The sequence below is a fragment of the Heteronotia binoei genome, chromosome 1, assembly GCF_032191835.1.
Source record: "Heteronotia binoei isolate CCM8104 ecotype False Entrance Well chromosome 1, APGP_CSIRO_Hbin_v1, whole genome shotgun sequence".
In the NCBI taxonomy this organism is placed as follows: Eukaryota; Metazoa; Chordata; class Lepidosauria; order Squamata; family Gekkonidae; genus Heteronotia; species Heteronotia binoei.
In genome coordinates this window covers 246,957,817-246,979,443 of record NC_083223.1, presented here as the reverse complement: position 1 = coordinate 246,979,443, position 21,627 = coordinate 246,957,817, and the positions used below count along the sequence as shown (strand labels likewise).

Genomic DNA, 21,627 nt, shown 5'->3' with positions numbered 1-21,627 from the left:
ACACTAACTCAACTTAGAGGGAACAGTGCTCTGGACCATTCCAGCTTGTCTATATCCTTCTTAAATGTGGTGCCCAAAACAGAACACAATACTCCAGGTGAGGTCTTACCAGATTTTCAGGGGGGGTGGAGTTAACTGGGGAAGGGAGAGTCTTTGATGGGGCATAACACATATAGTCCACCCTCTACAGTAGTCATTTTCACAAGGGGAACTGGTCTTTGTAGTCTGAAGATCAGCTGTAACTGTGAATCTCTCTTGCTTGTGCCATTTGAAGTCAGTGCAATTGTAAGGAGTAGCGGTCATTTCTTAGCCCACTGAACTGATTTCACTTTATGCAAGCTTAGTTTCAACATATTGTTCTCATATATGTCTTTTATGATGCTGGAATTGTTCGCTGCTGTGATCTTTACAAGTATGTGTTTCTGATTATTTTGTACAGTAATTGCATTACATATATTATAAAGGTAACAATTTTCAATAGAATAATTTTAAATTGGTGTGCTACACAGTTGATTTCATTGTATTAGTTTATGGTTATACAACTGTAGGTTCCCTTTTTTGATTACCCTTATACTGAATCACCAATAGTCCATCAAGCTCAGTACTGTCTACTCAGCTAGAAGTTGTTCTTCAGGGTCTCATGTGTAGGTCATCTTCTTATTTCATTTATTTCCATACTTCTCCTCAATGAGGACCCAAAGTGGCTTGTGCTAGTCTCCCCTTCTCTGTTTTATCTAAACAACCCAGTGAGGTAGGTTAGGCGAACACTGTTTGATAGGCCCAAGGTTACCTAGTGAGTTTCTAGGGCAGCCGGGGTGTATGAACTCAGGTCTCATCTTAGATCCTCACCAGTCCGGCTTCCGCCCGGGTCACGGAACGGAGACAGTGCTGGTCGCTTTGGTGGATGATCTCCAGCGGCATCTGGATCAAGGTGGCATGGTGGTGCTAATGTTGTTAGATCTGTAGGCTGCGTTCTACACGGTCGACCATCAGTTACTGACCTGCCGTCTCGCCAATGCAGGGATCGGGGGGGGTCTGCCTTACAGTGGCTTTCCTCCTTCCTTGATGGACGGGGACAAAGGGTGGCAATTGGGGGAGAACTCACTAGATTGTGGGGTGCTGCAAGGGGCAGTCCTCTCTCTGATGTTATTTAACATCTACATGCGCCCCCTTGCCCAGATTGGCAGGAGATATGGGCTTGGGTGTCACCAATATGCAGATGACACCCAGCTCTATCTACTAACGGATGGTCGGCCTGACTGCGTTCCAAAAAATCTGGACCTAGCATTGCAAGCTGTGGCTGGTTGGCTCAGGCTGAGTAGGTTGAAGCTGAATCCAACGAAGACAGAGGTCCTTTGCTTGGGTCGTGGTGCTCTGGGAAGAGAAATCCCCCTCCCAGTCTTTAACGGTGTGTCACTGAAAGCGGCGCACAGGGTCAAAAGCCTGGGGGTTCTACTGGAGCCTTCATTGTCAATGGAGGCCCAGATAGCGGCCACAGCCAAATCCGCATTTTTCCATCTTAGGCAGGCGAGGCAGTTGGCCCCCTTCCTAGAGCGTCATGACTTAGCAACAGTGATCCATGCAACAGTCACCTCGAGACTGGATTACTGTAATGCCCTCTACATGGGGCTGCCTTTGTGCCAAACCCGAAAGCTGCAGCTGGTGCAGAATGCGGCGGCTAGGCTGCTATTAGGGCTCCTGAAGTGAGAGCATATACAGCCGGGGCTGCGCGAGCTGCACTGGCTGCCAGTTGTATACCGGGTTCGTTACAAAGTGCTGGTCATTACCTTTAAAGCCGTATATGGTCAAGGGCCTGCCTATCTTAGGGACCGTCTCTCCCCATATGAGCCCCAGAGAGTACTGAGATCAGGGGGAAAGAACTGGTTGACAATCCTTGGGCCGAAGGAGGCCAAATTGAAGAGCACACGAGAACGGGCCTTTTTGATCGTAGCTCCACACTGGTGGAATCAACTTCCGGATGAAGTGCGGGCCCTGCAAAGTCTGGATCAGTTCTGTAGGGCCTGCAAGACTACCTTTTTTAAAATGGCCTTCGCTTAAATATAGACCCAAAACAGACCTGCTGTAGACATATCCAGCCACCAAAATCTGACTGAGGAAAATCTGAGAGATAGCACCGTAAATGTTAATTTTATTTGTCAATGATGGTTTTAAATGATGGTTTTATTAATGAATTATTTATCAAATTGTGTTGATGTTTTATTGTAAATTGAATTTATATGTTGTGAGGCGCCCTGAACCTGCTTCGGCGGGGAGGGCAGGATATAAATAAAATGTATTATTATTATTAAGAATCCTAATCTGGAAGTCCAGCTCCTATACCACATGGGCTCTCTTGATCTCCTTTAAGTGGTGATGCCAGGAACTGAACCTGAGACTTCCTCCAAGATGCCTTAGCACTAAGTCACAACCCCTCCCTGTACCAAGACACAACACTGCTCATGTTCAGAGAGACTCTCATAATCCTCACTGGGGACGCTCTAATTGTAATCATCTACTGATCCAAGAACCATTTCTGACTTCCAGTGACAGATGCACTTACCTTCAGTGTGTAGACACCCATCCTCCCGGGGACCTTATAGAAAATGCCCTCATCCCCACGGGAATTGGTGTGCAGCATAGCATTCAGACATGCAAGAGGAGAAGTCCCACTGAAAACAGAATCACAAGATTAGCCCCCAAGGAACACAGTGAAGAAATACCTGATCAGCATTACATGGGGGCAAGAGAAATGGCAATGGCCAGCAGCTAATGATTCAAATGCCTCACTCCCTGTCTCACTCAGAGCCAGGCATTAAAGGAGCCATCATATTCAGGGTCAAAAGAAATCCAACAAATTAAGAAATATGGTCAAATTTATTACTGAACTCTGACCCTGACACTGCAAGTAACCTCTATCAGTGGTAGCAAACCTATGGCACGTGTGCCAGAGGTGGCACTCAGAGCACTCTCTGTGGGCATGCACACTCCCTCCCCCAACCCTGCGCACGAGGCTTGGCTCCCCCCCCTGCCTTCCCTCCCTCCCCAGAGCTGCAATGCAGCCGCACTTCCCTCCTCCTCAGAGACGTGCCAAGCAACGCTGCGCTGAAGCTGGACCCTACTGGCTTTGATGCAGCTGGGGCACCTTCTAAATAAATATCAGATGTGTGAGAGCCTCCAGACATGAACGTCAGATGTCTGAGGCAAGGAAGGAAGGAAAACAGATGGTGGGAGGGAGCAGGGAGGGAGAGATGGAAAGAAAGCAACTTGAACTTTAAATGCATTCTCCAAGCCACTGGCTGGCTTGGCTTGAAGAATTGGTCTAAAGAGACAAATGCCTTCTCTGATAGGGGCTTCAAGAGCCACATGATGTGTGTGAAAGAGCCACATGTGGCTCCCAAACCAGTTTGGCTACCCCTGCACTAGAGAGATGGATATAAGGCAGCTTCACGTTTTCATGTGGCCAAGATCTGGTTGTGTTTCGTATTTCAAAACTGTTGTGGCACGGTCCAAGACGAAGGGAGGAAGAGAGCATGGAGGGAGGATGGGGGGGAGCGAGAGATCAGGACCTTAAATCAAGCACTTTTTTTGAAGGGATGTGGGTTTATTACAGGAAATGTTGGATCCCATTGCAGGCTTCCTTGCTTTCAAATACAATGCTTCTGATAGCAGAATCTGAGCAGAGCTCTTTCAAACTACAAGAACCATAAGGCAAGTTGTTGATAAGCTGTTTCTGAACTGTTGCACTGCTGTTCTGGTTTCCCAGAGTATCCCTGATAAGTATTTGTCCAGCCACTGCTTAGACTGCCAGTGAGGGGGCTGATTGCACTGTTGAACAACTCTTACTGTTAAAAAGGTTTTCCTATGCCAGTCCTTTCCTCTGCTGCCAGCAGGAACAACTCCCTGCCCTCCTCTAAGTGGCAGCCCTTCTAATACTTCAAAAGAGCAATCATGTCTCCCCCCTCAACCCCCTCTTCTCCAGACTGAATATCCCCAAGTCCCTTAGCCTTTCCACATGGGGCTTGCTCTCCATGGTTACTTGGGAGTAATCTACAGTGATTGCAGTTTTAGTTTAAAGAAAGAAGATGATATTGGATTTATATCCCGCCCTTCACTCTGAATCTCAGGGCCTCAGAGCAGCTCACAATTTCCTTTATCTTCCTCTCCCACAACAGACACTCTTTGAGGTAGGTGGGGCTGAGAGAAGCTCTCCCAGATGGTGCCCTTTCAAGGACAGCTCTGTGATAGCTATGGCTGACCCAAGGCCATAGCAGCTGGAAGTGGAGGAGTGGGGAATCAAACCCGGTTCTCCCAGATAAGAGTCCACGCATTTAACCTCTACACTAAACTGGCTCTCCTTTCTCACATCAGACTTTCTAGTTAATACAATTCAGACTGTCCCTGAAGTTTCCAAGGGTAGCCGTGCTGGTCCATAATGGAACAATTAGATTCGAGCTCAGGAGCACCTTAGAGACCAACAAGATCTGGGGGAGGGGGCACAAGCTTTCCAGCACTAGAGTTCCCTTGATTAGATAAAAGGAGCTTTGACTCTCAAAAATCTTGTTCTCTAAGGTGCTGCTGGACTCAGATTTAGCCATATAAATCAGTGGACTCCTTTCATCAGCTTAATTTATTAACTATATAACATCACGTATCCCCTGCCTTCCTCCCCCAAAAGGACACTGAAGTGGTTTGACACACTCTCCCCTTCTCTTTTATCCTCAGAACAAACCTATGAGGCAGGTTAACTCAGAGTATATTACTGGTCCAAGGTTTCCCAGCAAGTTGCCAGGGCAAAGTGGGCTTATGAATCAGGACCTCCCAGATCTGATTTGGACACCCTAACCACCAGCTCCTACTAAACACACTATATTTTAATGTATTCTTTTTTCCTAATGGCAAACTAGAATGATGTTTATAATGTATGTTACATGTTCAAAAGTAAATTAGGTGGACAGGAACACCTCTGGGAAAGGCATGTTCTCAGTTTAACCCAGACTTGCAAGCAACAGAGCAATGAACAGCCTCCATGTATTGCCTTATGACAATACACCATCATTCTCCCATTCTGACATGTTACTATTCTGTTGGTTTCCTAAGCAAATTCTATCTAGACCAAATGTTCTTTCAGTTTGTTAATTTCACTATGAGTTGTTTTTTCTAAACTAAAACCTCAGTATTCAGGTTAAATTGCCGTGTTGGCACTTTGCGATAAATAAGTGGGTTTTGGGTTGCAGTTTGGGCACTCGGTCTCGAAAAGGTTCGCCATCACTGCTCTAGAGTGAAAATCTGTGCACCCAACATCTAAATTAAACAAACTGTGAAAGAAAGATTGCAATGTGTTGCACAAATGACTGATAAATTCTCTTCCTATCACTCTTTCTTTGCATGGGGAGAAAGTTTTGCTCTTAGCATTCAGATAACAGAACAAAATGGTGAACTTCTGGAGGAAGTTCTTCCTCTATATTTTGTCTAATTGGTTGCCTGGCACTTCTTCAGAGCTTACAGAATTATAGAGTTGGAAGAGACCTCCACGATCATCTAGCTCAACCTCCAACACAATGCATGAACTTCACAAATACTTTCCGCCGCCCCCAACAACCCTAATGACCCTTGTTCCATTCCAAGAAGATGTGGGGGGGGGGGGACCTCCAAGGTCTCTGGCCAAACTGGCCTGGAGAAAAATTGCTTCCTGACCCCAAAGTGGTGATCAGCATTTCCCTGGGCATGTAAGAAATGTTTAAAGAAATCTTTAAAGCACTGGAAAGCTATCCTCATACCATCCAGTCCCCAGCCTTTAAAAATCAACCCAAATATTTTTAAAGCCTTACAGTAGTTCTGGAAATTGCTCAGATTAATTCCTTTGAGCATGCAGGGTAAGACATATCATGCTTCAAGGTGTGCTTGGAATCAAAGTGTACCACAATCACAGCACTTTAAAAAACCAGAGCTATTACAGCTCAGCTGTGGGCACTTAAGGGCTGCTGGACATTAGGAAGTCAAGCAGAGAAGCATGACTCCAGGGCAAAGGAAAACTTTTATACCAGGCAGAGGTTTACACTATTGCAAGCCACATTCAATGTGGGTAAGGAAGAAATATCTGTGAGATCTCAATGTGGAAATTAGCACTATTTGAATGACGTGCCTCTTTCTGCCATAATTTAAGAACATAAGAGAAGCCATGTTGGATCAGGCCAATGGCCCATACAGTCCAACACTCTGTGTCACACAGTGGCCAGAAAAAAAAGGAGGTTCACAAGTACGGCTAGAAGCCTTTCCACTTTGCCCCCCTCCCAAGCACCAAGAATACAGAGCATCACTGCCCCAGACAGTTCCAATAATATGCTATGGCTAACAGCCACTGATGGACCTCTGCTCCATATTTTTATCCAAACCCCTCTAGAAGCTGGCTATGCTTGTAGCCGCCGCCACCTCCTGTGGCAGTAAAATCCACATGTTAATCACCCTTTGGGTGAAGAAGTACTTCCTTTCATCCATTCTAACCCTACTGCTCAGCAATTTCATTGAATGCCCACGAGTTCTTGTATTGTGAGAAAGGGAGAAAAGTACTTCTTTCTCAACTTTCTCCATCCCATGCATAATCTTGTAAACCTCTATCATGTCACCTCGCAGTCGACGTTCCTCCAAGCTAAAGAGCCCCAAGCGTTTTAACTTTTCTTCATAGGGAAAGTGTTCCAAACCTTTAATCATTCTAGTTGCCCTTTTCTGGACTTGTCCCAATTCTATAATATCCTTTTTTGAGGTGCAGTGACCAAAATTGTACATAGTATTACAAATGAGACCGCACCATCGATTTATACAGGGGCATTATGATACTGGCTGATTTGTTTTCAATTCCCTTCCTAATAATTCCCAGCATGGCATTGGTCTTTGTTATTGCAATCGCACACTGTCTTGACATTTTCAGTGAGTTATCAACAACGACCCCAAGATATCTCTCTTGGTTAGTCTCTGCCAGTTCACAACTCATCAACTTGTATTTGTAGCTGGGATTTTTGGTCCCAATGTGCATTACTTTGCACTTGGCCACATGGAACCTCATCTGCCACGTTGACGCCCACTCACCCAGCCTCAACAGATCCCTCTGGAGTGCCTCACAATCCTCTCTGGTTCTTACCACCCTGAACAATTTAGTGTCATCTGCAAACTTAGCCACTTCACTGCTTACCCTCAACTCCAGATCATTCATGAACAAGTTAAAGAACATGGGATCCAGTACTGAGCCCTGCAGCACTCCACTGCTTACAGTCTTCCACTGCGAAGGCTGCCCATTTATACTCACTTTCTGCTTCCTATTAATTAGCCAGTTTTTGATCCACAAGAGGACCTGTCCTTTTACTCCATGGCTCTCGAGCTTACTAAGGAGCCTTTGATGAGGAACTTTATCAAAAGCTTTCTGGAAGTCAAGGTAAACAACATCTACTGGGTCCCCTTTGTCCACATGTTTGTTCACCACCTCAAAGAACTGTAACAGGTTAGTGAGGCAAGATCTTCCCTTGCAGAACCCATGCTGAGTCTTCCTCAGTAACTTGTGTTCATCAATGTGCCTACTCAATCTGTCCTTGATAATAGTTTCTACCAACTTTTCCGGTATTGAAATCAGACTGACTGGCCTGCAATTTCCCGGATTTCCTCTGGAACCCTTTTTGAAGATGGGGGTGACCTCCTCTCTTGTCACCTCTATCTGACTCAGATCTTTCAACACCCCTTCCAAAATTAGCAATTCTGGAGTGGGCAAACACTTTTCATCTTTCACAGTGAAGACTGAAGCAAAAAATGCTTTCAGCTTCCCAGCCATTTCCCTATCCTCCTTCAGTAATCCTTTTACCCCTTGGTCATCCAAAGGCCCCACTGCCTCCCTGGCTGGTTTCCTGCTTCTAATATATTTGAAGAATTTTTTATTGTTGGTCTTTATGCTTTTTGCAATATGTTCCTCATAGTCCCTTTTTGCCTGCCTGATCACAGTCTTGCATTTGATTTGCCACAGCCTGTGTTCCCTTTTATTAATCTCACTTGTACTAGCTTTCCACATCTTAAAGGAATCCTTCTTTCCTTTTACAGCTTCCGTAGCTTTGTTTGTTAACCATGCAGGCCTTTTCTTATACCTGTTTGTGCCTTTCCTAAGTTGTGGTATATATTTTATCTGAGCTTCTAGGATTGTAGTTTTAAATAGCCTCCAAGCATCCCCAAGGATTTTGACTGCATTTACCTTTCCTTTCAGTTTCCTCTTCACATGTCTCCTCATCTCAGAGAATTTACCCCTTTTAGTTGCTGGTCTTTTGGGGCAACTCCCTATTTATACAAATGGTGAAATCAATAACGTTATGGTCACTGCTCCCAAGCGGTGCAATCACTTTTACATCTGTCACCAGGTCTTGGGCATTACTTAGGACCAAATCCAGGATTGCCCCACCCCTGGTAGGTTCTGTGACCATCTGTTCCATAGCACAGTCATTTAGAGTGTCTAGAAACTCTATATATTTATATGTGGTCTTCGTAATGATTTATGACATTTAAACACTGATTGTATTTTGTACACTATTTTGAGAATTTCAACAACAACAAAAGCAACTAAAGTGATTCAAACTAATAAAATAGACTCTGTTCCTGTGCATTGCTTTAAGACCTTCATTTGATTTGGCAGTACTTTGAGGTATGCAAAGTTCAACTGAAATATGCAGAAAGTTTTGACCTAAAATGTGGAAAATAATGTCCGAGTACCAAAGACTGATAAGAAAACACTACCCAGGGTTCATATTTAAACCCACAGTGGCTTGCACAACTAGCTATCGGCTTCTAGCACAGAACCCATCAATGACCAAGCATCAGTCTTCCAGGGATGCATCTCATGTTTCTGGTGACACTCTAGAACTGGGAGGTTGCTATGCAGAATCGGACATGCCTCTAAATCTAATGGAGTATTCAAAACGTTCTACAGTAAGACACAGGATAGCTCAGAAGAGCCAGGAATGCTAATCAGGTGAAATCATCTGAGCTGAAGGGCCTGTGCTAAGCGGCTTTCACTGAGCAAAGCCCCAGCCAGCCCTAGTCACCAAAAGCAGAAGACAACTGCCCTGGTCAAATGGAACTAAAGCAGGGGTGGCCAAACTGTGGCTCGGGAGCCACATGTGGCTCTTTCACACATATTGTGCGGCTCTTGAAGCCCCCACAGCCCTATCAGCTGGCTTGGAATAAGCATTTTCCTCTTTAAATCACTTTGCCAAGCCACTAGAGAATGCATTTCAAGTGGCTTTTCCACCCCTCCCTCCATCATCTTGTGGCTCTCAAACATCTGGCATTCATGTACTGTGGTTCTTCAACACCTGTTTATTCTTCATGGCTCTCATATTAAGCAAGTTTGGCCACCCCTGAACTAAAGGCAACTCCTTGTTAATCAGGAATACACCAGCTGTTCTAAGGCTATTCGGCTGCTAACAGCTTTTGAGCTCGAATCAGTTCAAATTTCAAGCTCAGATCAATTCAAATTTCAGGCTCAAACAGGCAGAACACACAGAGAAATAGCCTTTTAATCTAACAATATTGCTGTTATTTGGCTTCAAGGCAGATGTGCAAAACAGGTTTGTTTCTTAAACAATCAGTTGCAACAATGGCTCAGTTATATTCTATAACATCAGCAACAATTCTTACCTTCTGGAGTTGATTGCAGTCCAGAAAAGAAAAACCAGGAGAATGGGAAAGAAGAGAAAGAATGTTCTTTGAATACTTAATAAAGCAATACTTCACACATTTTCCCAGTGATCATCCTTTCAGCCTCCCTTTCCCTTCCCTTATGTCTATTCTTTACATTCTTGTCTTTGTAGGTTGTAAGTTGCAGGTATCATTCCACTAATTCAATCACACAGCACCTAGCTTGTGAGACATTGTTGTAAATTGGTTCATACCAGAGATTTTTCAGGAAGTTTAGAGCATAGCTCCAGTGATTTCCAAATGCCTGAGGGTAGGGCTTCATAGGAGCTGAGTGGGAGGGAAGCTACCTGAAGTGGGGGGACATAACAGGCAATGGAGGTCAACTCTCCATTTCCTTCCTGCCGGTCCTCCTAAATTACACTGGAGGAGAAGTAGATGAGCAAATACATGACAATTTCACAAGTGACCCTGAAACCATAAAGTCCATTAAGGCTGACTTTCAAGACAGGAAGAAAGATCCTTCAGTTTATGAGAGAGAACTGAAACAACATCAGAACCATTTCCTATACTATGAAGTGTTATGGTCTCCTCCTGGGAACTCACTTTGCTAGGGAACAGCTGTGATTGTCAGAGACTTGTCATGCTGTTTCCTCACACATCTAAGACCGCATTACTCAGCTGAGAGAATAAAAAAGGTATATCCCCATTCTGTAACCAGCATCATCTGCTATCAGACCAGCCATCTTTAGAATGCACTTCGATTAGACATTCTGCTTTAATTAACACTTAAAGAACACTTCATCTCTCTGGTCTTCTGGCCTCAACACACAGGAGAAAGAAGGCATTTCAGACTGAGATAGGAATATAACCCAGTTGAGGGGGGTGGGAGAATTTGACACTCCACTCTGCTTTAGAACAGTGATGTGAAATACTGCACTTGGGGTAGGCAGCATTGCTTTGTACTAAGTCTCTAAATTGCTACTGTTGAACAACAATAGAGAGGGAAATTTTATAGGGAAAAATCCGAGGGTTATGCCAACTTACTCATGTAAGGCAGGGAAGAGATTAGGGTTGCCAGATCTGAGCTGGAAAACACCCAAAGACTTTGGGGGTAGATCCGGGAGAGGGCAGGGTTTGGGGAGGGGGACCTCAGCATGGTACAGTGCCTTAGAGTCCACCCTTCAAAACAGCCATTTTCTCCTGGGGAGCTGATCTCTGCCAGCTGGAGATCAGTTGTAAAAGCGGGAGATCCCCAGGCCCCACGTGGAGGCTGGCAATTCCTTCTAGAGATGGGTTTGAGAAAACATACCGATTTTATATAAAGGGTCTTTTTTAAAAACAGGGAAATTATCTGCAGCATCAGTGCTGAGACTGCTGCCAAAAGAACAGGAGGTGGAGGAGGAGTGCAGCCAACAGGCCTCCACTGGTGGCCACAGATTGCATAAGGAGGTCCTCCCTATGCTCTGCAGTAGCCAGAAATCTCTTTTCTACATTCTGAAGTCAAAGAATATCAGACTTATTATTCATTCGGTTAAACTGACTGGGGAGCCCAGTCCCACTTATTTTGGAAGGGGTGTTGAAAGACCTGAGTCAGATTGAGGTGACAAGAGAGGAGGTCCTACAACTGATTGATGAATTAAAAACTAATAAGTCACCGGGTCCGGATGGCTTACATCCAAGAGTTCTGAAAGAACTCAAAGTTGAACTTGTGGATCTCCTGACAAAAATATGTAATCTTTCATTAAAATCTGCCTCCATTCTTGAGGACTGGAAGGTAGCAAATGTCACCCCCATCTTTAAAAAGGGTTCCAGAGGAGATCTGGGAAATTACAGGCCAGTCAGTCTGACTTCAATACCGGGAAAGTTGGTAGAAAGCATTATCAAGGACAGAATGAGTAGGCACATTGATGAACACAAGTTATTGAGGAACACTAAGCATGGGTTCTGTAAGGGAAGATCTTGCCTCACTAACCTGTTACACTTCTTTGAGGGGGTGAACAAACATGTGGACAAAGGGGACCCAATAGATGTTGTTTACCTTGACTTCCAGAAAGCTTTTGATAAAGTTCCTCATCAAAGGCTCCTTAGAAAGCTCAAGAGTCATGGAGTAAAAGGATAGGTCCTCTTGTGGATCAAAAACTGGCTAAGTAATAGGAAGTAGAGAGTGAGTATAAATGGGCAGTCTTCGCAGTGGAGGACGGTAAGCAGTGGGGTGCCGCTGGGCTCAGTACTGGGTCCCATGCTCTTTAACTTGTTCATTAATGATTTGGAGTTGGGAGTACGCAGTGAAGTGGCCAAGTTTGCAGATGACACTAAATTGTTCAGGGTGGTGAGAACCAGAGAGGATTGTGAGGCACTCCAAAGGGATCTGTTGAGACTGGGTGAGTGGGCATCAACATGGCAGATGAGGTTCAATGTGGCCAAGTGCAAAGTAATGCACATTGGGATCAAGAATCCCAGCTACAAATACAAGATGATGGGGTGTGAACTGGCAGAGACTGACCAAGAGAGAGATCTTGGGGTTGTGGTAGATAATTCGCTGAAAATGTCAAGACAGTGTGCGATTGCAATAAAAAAGGCCAACAACATGCTCGGAATTATTAGGAAGGGAATTGAAAACAAATCAGCAAGTATCATAATGCCCCTGTATAAATCAATGGTGCGGTCTCATTTGGAATACTGTGTACAATTGTGGTTACCGCACCTCAAAAAGGATGTTACAGCACTGGAAAAAGTGCAGAAAAAGGCAACTAGAATGATTTAAGGTTTGGAACACTTTCCCTATGAAGAAAGGTTAAAATGCTTGGGGCTCTTTAGCTTGGAGAAACATCGACTGCAGAGTGACATGATAGAGATTTACAAGGTTATGCATGGGATGGAGAAAGTAGAGAAAGAAGTACTTTTCTCCCTTTCTCACAATACAAGAACTCGTGGGCATTCAATGAAATTGCTAAGCAGTCAGGTTAAAACGGATAAAAGGAAGTACTTCTTCACCCAAAGGGTGATTAACATGTGGAATTCACTGCCACAGAAGGTGATGGCGGCTACAAGTATAGCCAGCTTCAAGAGGGAATTGGATAAAAATATGGAGCAGAGGTCCATCAGTGGCTATCAACCACAGTATATATCTATAAATAAATACCAAAGCAATTCCATTAGTCTTCACAGAGAACAGTCACCTTGAAATGCAGCCTTCTCCCCATGAAACAGCACACAATAGGTAGTGCTGATGAAAACGTGAGCACCAGCCAAGTATTCTACAAAAGTTCTGAATCAATAAGGAAATGTCCTCAGCCCAAATCTATACAGGACTCCATACTTCTAAGCAGTGGCATAAACCTTTTTCAAGGACAAAAAGATATAACAACTCACAAGATGTTCTATCTCAGGAAGGCTTCATGAACCAGAGTTCCCAACTGAATCAGGTGATCTACCATAGACCACTGCCTGCAGAAACTGCAGTAATTGCCAAGAAGTTGTTACAGGGAAGGGACTGGACCAGGTGTGTATTTTCACAGCCCTGGATTCTTAAAACACTTTGAAACAAGTGCACTAATGACAGCTTCCCATGTAGGAAAAGAAAGGGCATGAAAAGCAGCCTTGAAAGCAGTCAGATCTTCTGAGCTTAAAGGGGTAAAAAAGACAACTGAGGGGGTTGATCACAGGGGTTTAGAAAAGATCATGCGCTCTTATTGCTGCTCCCACTGAAACCAGGGAGACAATCTACCTTTTCATCCAGCTGAAGCACAAAAAACTAGGATAAAGGAAGGAGTCCTTTTAAACTTTAGACTCTCCTTGGGAAACTTCATAGTACTTAGAGAGTCATTAGTGGTAGAGGAAAGTGCTGACAAGTCACAGCTGACTTATGGCAACCCCATAGGGTTTCAAGGCAAGAGACATTCAGAGGTGGTTTGCCATTGCATGCCTCTGCATCACAACCCTGGTATTCCTTGGAGATCTCCCATCCATTTACTAGCCAATGCTGACTCTTGCTTAGTTTCCGAGATCTGATGAGATCAGGCTTGCCTAGCCTATACAGGTCAGGGCTAAGAAGTTATATGGCCTGGGACCTGCCTACCTGAAGGACCGTCTTTCCCCACATGTTCCCCAGAGAGCACTGAGGTCGGGAACACAAAATCTCCTCACTATCCCCGGGCCAAAAGAAGCCCGTCTGAAAGCCACCAGAGAAAGGGCTTTCTCCGTTATGGCCCCCGTATGGTGGAATCAGCTGCCGGAAGAGGTGAGGGCCCTGCGGGACTTGGCGCAGTTCCGCAGGGCCTGTAAGACGACCCTCTTCCGGCTAGCCTACACCTAGCTATGATGACAACTGATGTAACTGGCCAGCCATCTGTTTACAGGAAATTGAAATATTCTGTTTTAAAGTTTTAACTGTTTAAATATTTAATTGTTTTATACTTAATATTGTTTAAATTTTATGTTTGATTAAATTGTTGGAAGCCGCCCTGAGCCATTCGTGGGAAGGGCGGGATATAAATCTCAAATAAATAAATAAATAAATAAAATTTCTATGCATTAACTCCTCCTTAGATACAACAATCAGCTTACCACGTTCAATTAAGACTTAGTTAACATCTCTAATATATTCATTTCATTTTGAACACTTCTGAATTGTTTGAGATAATATAACTGAAATCCATGCTAGCAGTTTACTATAGGAGCTACGCCACTAGAAATGCTGCCACCAAAAAGTTACCCTGGGCATCCCAAGGGCATCCCAGTTCAGGAACTGAGCACAGTCCACGCTGTGGATTATTAGGAAACGGTTTGACATTAAAACTGCCAATACCGTAATTTCCTTTTACAAATTTATGGTGCAGCTCCATTTGAAATACCCTCTTCAGTTCAGGTTGCTGTACCTTTAAGGTATTAGTGCAGAAGAGGGCAACCAACAGCATTAAGGGGATGGAGTAGCTTTGCTAAAGTCTGAGACTGAAGCTTAATCTAGACAAGACAAATGTGACACAGATTGAAAGGCAAAATACTTGGCTGGTGCTGATGTAACAGTCTTAAGATACAGCTAAGCTTTCCCTAGCAGATCAGGTTATGCATTTGGGGGTGCTCCTGGACCCAATCTTGTTAATGGATAAACAGGCTGCTGCCTTTGCTAGGAACACCTTCCTTCAATTACCCCACGCTTGCAAGCTGGCCCTTATCTAGACACTGGCCCTTATCTCGACTCTAGCTATGCTGATCAATATTACTGTAACCTTCAAACTGGTCTACTGTAATGTGCTCTATGTGGTGCTGTCTTCAAAGACATCTCAGAATCACCAGCTGGTATGAAATGCAGCAGCAACGCTTCCCTGTGGGATCAGCCACTCCAAACATATAACTCCAGGGCTCTGTTAGTTGTATTAGTCACTTATTTCCAGGGCCTATTCAAACTTCTGGTGGTTACCTTTAAAGCCCTTCATGGTCCAGGGCCCTCAACTGCATTCTTCAAACAGCCTTCTTCTTCAGGCATTCTGCCCTCCCTTAGGACTGTCTGTATGGCTACAGTGAGATCACAGGCTTTTCCTATGATGGGCTCTAGTCCTTTGGAATGGTCTCAGAGTGGGTGAGGAGAGCACTAACTGGCTACATTTAGGAAGGAATTCTTATTTCGAAGAGCATTTGGTGGAGGATAACTTGTCTTGCATTGTAATTAAAAAATACAGAGACCAAGGGACTGGGTCACAAGTTCTCCAAAAATGTTCTTGGAGCTCTTGGGAAATATTGTATCCTCTTCTGCAAATTTTGTTTTTCCAAAGCAGTTCATTACTGTTGACCACTCTTGATGAGCTGCAGCTTCAGCACCCTATGTATGTCTGAAAACTAATCTTTCTTAATAGTAGCAGTAAAGATTCACCTCTAGGTTAATGATACAAGCACACAAAACCAAGTGCCCTGGTTCTAATGACACAATGAACAAATGAAGCAACCCTCTGCCTCTGAACAGGCTTAAAAATATCATCATCACGCAAATGAGTCTGAGTGGTTAAATGAGTGATCGCAATTCTGTCTGGATTTGCAGCAAAGCAGCTTCTTCCTGTTATCAAGTATCTCTTCCAACACAACATCTAGCGTCTTTCCTGAGCAGGGAAAACATGAAGCAACATCCACAGTTATAAGCCTATCTCCTCACAGTGCTAAAGCAAAGAGATTGAACAATTGTTTGGCCTCCACAGAGGTAACTCAAATAGTGCCAAAGCCAAGTGCTCAACTGCTGTTTGAAGAGATAATTACATACATATTTAACTGTATGCTGAATAAGAGGTGCTGTTATTAAGTGAGTGGATGCCTTAATCCAGACACGGCACTATGACACTATGGAGAAACATCAGGCAACTTACACTACAAGATACACAGCGGATACAGATGGACTACAGAACAAGTCCATAAACTTTAAAATTATTGTTCAATTAACACTCACCTGATCTCTTTCAATCCTTCTTTTTGGATAACCTGAAGGATCTCTTTATGGCTCATAGGTGTGTTGGGATTTTTCTCCAGGACCTGGCAAGGGAAAAAAAAGCACATATCAAGAGGACATTCTAAAAGAAATGTTCTTTACTGGCTTCTGTGCTTGCTTTGACACACAGAGCAAGACTGCCTGCTAGGTGCCCTTCACTCTCTTTCTACCATCTTCATATCCAGAGATTGCCATCTTCCACTATTTTTCCCTTTTCCACCAGTTTTCTGAAATGGCCACTACGTACTTCTTCAGCATTAAGACTCCACCACCCCTTGGGGATGAATCATTCCAAACAGCTCCCCAGTTCCCTTCAGTTTTGCCTATAGAAGTTAGTGTAAATTAAAAGCTGCTCTGTGACACATTGATATTGAGAATCCACAATCTGGTTCCCTTTCAGCTCAAGTGAAGCCTGCATCCTGTGGAAATTACCAGCTTGCTCCCCCCAATCACCATTTCACCGATATAACTGTCTATTGGACATGAACGTGGAATTCCAAAAAAGTTATCTTGGCAGGCCTAGATTTCAACATCCTACCTAATGTCCTTAGCTTTTGTTCCAGCATCACACAATTATATTTCCTAATGCTGAAAGGTACAGAGGTACACCACGGTAGCCAGCTGCAACCATAAACTCTTTCCACCAAGGTTGCAGGGCATGATAGAAAGCCAACTTATGATAAAATAAAGTCTGAAAATTGTGATTCAGTTCTTCCTCCTCCTTTCCTTTGGTATTTTTGTATTTGTTTGTGTGTGTGTGCACGCGTGTGAGAGTGTGTGTGCATCTGGAAGTCATGGCCAGTGACTGACCCCGACAGGGGGCATGGAGGATATTCAGAGAGGGGGATGAATAAAGGCTGCCCCTGCTTCCTGACTCTGGTATTCCAAGGAGGTCTCCCATTCAAGTACTTGCCTGCTTAGCTTCTGAGATCAGGCTTGCCTGGACCATCCAGGCCAGGCCTTGAAAACCATGATTCAGGAAGTTTGTTGCAGATCAAGTAGATTAGTTTGTGCCCAGTGGAAGATTGCCCCAAAGTACACTAAAAGCAATAGTTACTTTCTCCTGGAAAATGTAAGACCCAGCAGTTTTCTTCAAGGTGTCTCTAGTCCCTTGTAGAGATAAAGACACAGCAGCCCTTAGACACAGCCAGATGGACAGTCATTTGAAGTGATGCATGAAGTACAGAATCAGTAGAAGCTAGATTTGGTATGACTCAGGGCCATGTTTCACCTTAGACAAAGTACCTTCCTTATGTGACAGAAGACCACCTCCAGCCAGGAGGGAAGCTTTTTTTTTAAAGGAACCCCTGGCCAACTGCACACCATCTCAAGTGCACGTGCTTTTTTCCTTCCTGTCTGCAGATAATAACAGCTAGACATGGCCAGAGTTGCAAGCCCCTTTCTCCAGTACCCACCTACCTAACTTCTGAAGACAAGGACACACAACAGGCAAACCTTGGCAGAAAATCTTAGTGAGTAGGTAGGTTCATGAGGAGTAAGTGGTCCTTAAGATACACTGGTCCCAGTCTGTTTGGGATCTAGGACAGCTACTCCCTCCCAAATGGAATACAGACCTCCTGTGCTGTTTTGCACAGTGTACATAATTGGCAAGCAAGCGAACAGCTGCAGAAATTTTCTTCTCCAGAGAGCAAGGAAAAAATTACAAGCTATTCTTTCCTTAAGCAAAATGAATATTGAACTGACCTACGCTAGTGTCAGTGGTTCCCATTTTGCAAGGAAGGAAAAAAGAGGATGCAGCAAGGGAAAAAAACCAGATAGAATGGTGCCAGACAGAGCAGTTCACTGTGCCTCGAAGACCTTATGTGTTCTACAGTATCTTTCATTTCAGTCAAAATTAACTTCCGTCACTTTTATTTGAGAAGAAGAGGGGAGAAGAGTCCCACAGGCCACCTACGAAGCACAGGACCATATGGCATATTAAAAAATGAAACACACTCCAAGCCCACAGAATGAGACAAGTAACAGATCTGAATAGCCTCTTGCAGGAGAGGGATTATGAACCTCAGAAAGTGGAACCTTGGAACATCAATTACATTCTGTTCAATAAAATCTAGCTCTTACACCTGTTTTGATACCTAGCTCTGTTTTGATACATTTTTTTGACAGCCAAAGTGACTCAGAAATGTTTCCTTTTAAAGCACATTACCTAGGAATCCACCCCAATATTACCATCATTGGAACTACAATCAGTCCCTGAACAGCAGCCGGAAACAAGAAACTGGCAAAAAGGGGGAGCCTGACAGAACAGCCAGCCTCCAAAAGCACAGAACAGTTTGGTTATGCTAATAACTCCAGTTGAAGCAAGACAATGATTTACCACCCCATGCCCTGCTGAAGGAGACACCTGGGGACAGAGAGGGACACAGACAAGTTGTGAGACAGTAAACTCTTGCTTTGGGTCACGAAAGTCAACCTCAAGTGTGTGTGTGGGGTGGGGGGAGAGAGAGAAGGAAGACAGAATTTAAAAAAACCCACTCAGGGCATGAGAAAGAAGTTCTCTTCTATAGTTTCCTCACCAGGGAGCCACATACCATGTAGGACTACTAAGTTTTCACCTAGGAACTCCATCTTGTCCATGCAGTGAGGGACAATATGGAGAGTTCCCAACCGGGAGAACCAAGGCAATGCTGAACTGAGCTGTAGCTTCAAGCAAAGCTACCCTGTTCTAATTACACAAATAGTTTAGGATAAATTCCGAGTGTAGGGAAAAGAGGTTGCAATTGTGTGTTTTCACCTTTTCTTTGTTCCCTTGCTTAGACAACTGCTTGAACAGAAATTCTTTTATCATACTTGCAGCTGCATCAGCCAACCTTCAACAGCAGCTTGGATTTTTTTTTTTTTAATATAGCAAGAAAAGAATGGTTGCAATGGTGCATTTCACAAGCAAGGATCATCTCATGATTTTCTGGATCAAGACTGATTATCTCATTTTGTCAGCTTCCATCTTCCCCATAAGGGCTCCAAACACACCTGAAATGCTTATAGGATACAAGCCCACCAAAACATCTGCCTTTCCCACTTGCCTCATCTGAGCAACTTTTTTATTCTACCAACTTCTGCAAAAACCTACTGCCTATACAGGGACTATCTCACTGCAATTCTTGGCCCATCGTTGACACAGTTCAAGGTCCTGGCATTGACCTTTAAAGCTCTATATGGCTTGGGACCTCTGAAGGACTGCCTAACCCCTTACAAACCTACCAAACACTACAGTCATCTTCCAAGGCCCTTGCCTTCTGAGATTAGGCGGATAGCAACCTGGGAGAGTGCCTTCTCAGTCATGGCATCAAAACTCTGGAACTATCTCCTCAGAGAGGGTTCCCTCCTGTTGCCATCTTCCATGAGCAGATGAAGACTGTTTCATTTGGCATTCCCTTACTGATTAATCCTTCCTACCCTATGACTTGTTATTTTTATGCTTTTGTGCGTGGTTTTTTGGCTTTGGTTTTAATTGTTTTAATAATGCATCTTTTCATTGGTTTTAATAAAATCACATTTTTTAAAAAATCAACTATGTCTTTAATCTGCCTGCCACCTTGGTGGCCCTGATGAGGGAAGAAAGGCAGAGGATAAATTTTGAAGATAATAATAAAGCCATCGAACTACATGACCATCTTCGTAAGTCCAATTAGACTTTTTCAACTTATACCTCTTTCCCTTCCCCTCATGTGAGCTAGCAAGAAAGTGGAATTTCAGTTGCAGAACTAGAGAGGCAGGATGTGGGCAGTTGCTACTGAAAATCCCAATTTCTGCACCCAATCTAAGTCTGATTCTTTCATTTCTATGGTCTTTTTAGAAATGCTTCATAATTCTCATTTCATTTTTTTTGCTTTTGCTTGCAATGCAAGGCTTGGCACTTTTCCTTGAATCTGCACTGCAGGTGTCTTCTTGCAGCACACCAGAGTCTCACAGAAGACAATCACAGCTCACTTGAGAATGAGAATAGAGCCAAGCAACTAGTTCCAGCATGTTAAATGGTTCCAGCAAAAACCTTTAGATTTACATACTGGACAACAGGGAAAGGATGTGAATGTTAACCTTGCTTCTTTCAGCAACAGAAAGAGACCAGAGGTTTTTAAATGTATTGTTTGAACAGGTGCTAAAATACACTATAGATGGAACTGCCAGCTCTGTCCCTCTATACGGAGCTGCCGTACTTTCATCATTCAAGTCTTCATAGCCAATCATAGCAGGGGATGCAAAAGCCTGCATGACTTAGGGAGCACATTTTTAGCATACAATGGCTGGTTTCTCAATAAATTCCAACACTGACCAGAATTCTAGTGCCAAACCAGAATGGCTAAAAGAACACATGCAATTAACTCCATTAACTAGAAGCCCAACAACTGACCAGAAACAATAAGTTTTATGCCAATTTGCCGCGAAGGAACAGGCAAAACACTTGCCCTAAACGCACAGATGCTGCCGAGACAGTAGAAGATATCACATGTACCTGTCGAGATCTGAGACCAAAACCTTCTTCACTTCAGGATGTTTTTTCCCCAAACAATGGAACTGGTCTAAAATAGACTCAGCTAGCAGAGCCCTCTGATCTGAAAAGAACTCCAACAGACCCCTGTTAGACATGAGCTACAAGGCCAGGAAAAAGAAAAAGAGGGTGACTAAACCTGCCTGTTTGGCAGCAAAATTATTGCACCCTAAAAAGACTCCATTATGAATGCAGCAATACTTCATATAACTCAGTTCACAAGGTATACTTTACAGGCACCTGCCCATCAAATTGGGAGCACATGTGGTCTGACATGCAAACAGTTAGCTTTATAGATTCAGACACCAAACAGAGGCTCACAACTCGAATTAAAACCTTCTAGAGTACTGGAACTGCTCTGTACAATTCTGCACACTAGAGGCAGCAAGCCACTTCATATTTATATATCATTACACACACTTTATATGGACTGTATTAAAACAGAACAAAATAACCATTTACCATCAATATCCAATTACATCTAATTAGCAAGCATCTCCCAAAAGAAACTGAAGGCAGAAGCAAGTACAGCCCTCAATTGCATTTTCTTCCTTCTCTGTCACAAATCAATTCTAGCAGAAGCAGTATTGCTTTACTTATTACTGCCCCCACCCCAGCACAATCTCATATGGAAAACCTTGCTCTTGACTTAGAGCTTCGTTATCTGCCTTCCATTCGCCAAATGTCTGTTTTTCTGTCTTCCATAATCAATACAGCACTGGCCTTCCTAAAGAGCAAAGGCATCTGTCTGAACGCTAACTATCAATTCATTTTCACTGTTATCTTTCAACAGCCCTGCTGCCTCACCTGGTTGATTCTGCAGCCTGGGCATTCAGAATGATGTGGGTTTTGCTGTGCTCGCTCCATTAGCCTTCATCATCATTCTCCTCTACGGTTATATATAATTCCTCTGGAGTTATTCATACCTCTTGCATCAAGGTCAAGAAGGATTTATACTCTTGGAACACAAACCTGTCTG

At 43.7% G+C, this 21,627-nt stretch overlaps 1 protein-coding gene across 1 annotated transcript in view; it reads right to left on the bottom strand.

Annotated features, from left to right (window-relative positions):
- Positions 1-21,627, bottom strand: part of ASXL2 (ASXL transcriptional regulator 2) — a 120,303-nt gene that overhangs the window by 53,734 nt on the left and 44,942 nt on the right. Inside the window, exons 2-3 of the mRNA XM_060250819.1 lie at positions 16,100-16,182; positions 2,561-2,669 (exon numbers count right to left, since the gene is read on the bottom strand). Coding sequence (XP_060106802.1) covers positions 2,561-2,669; positions 16,100-16,182 — 192 coding nt within the window. The remainder of the gene's footprint in view (positions 1-2,560; positions 2,670-16,099; positions 16,183-21,627) is intronic.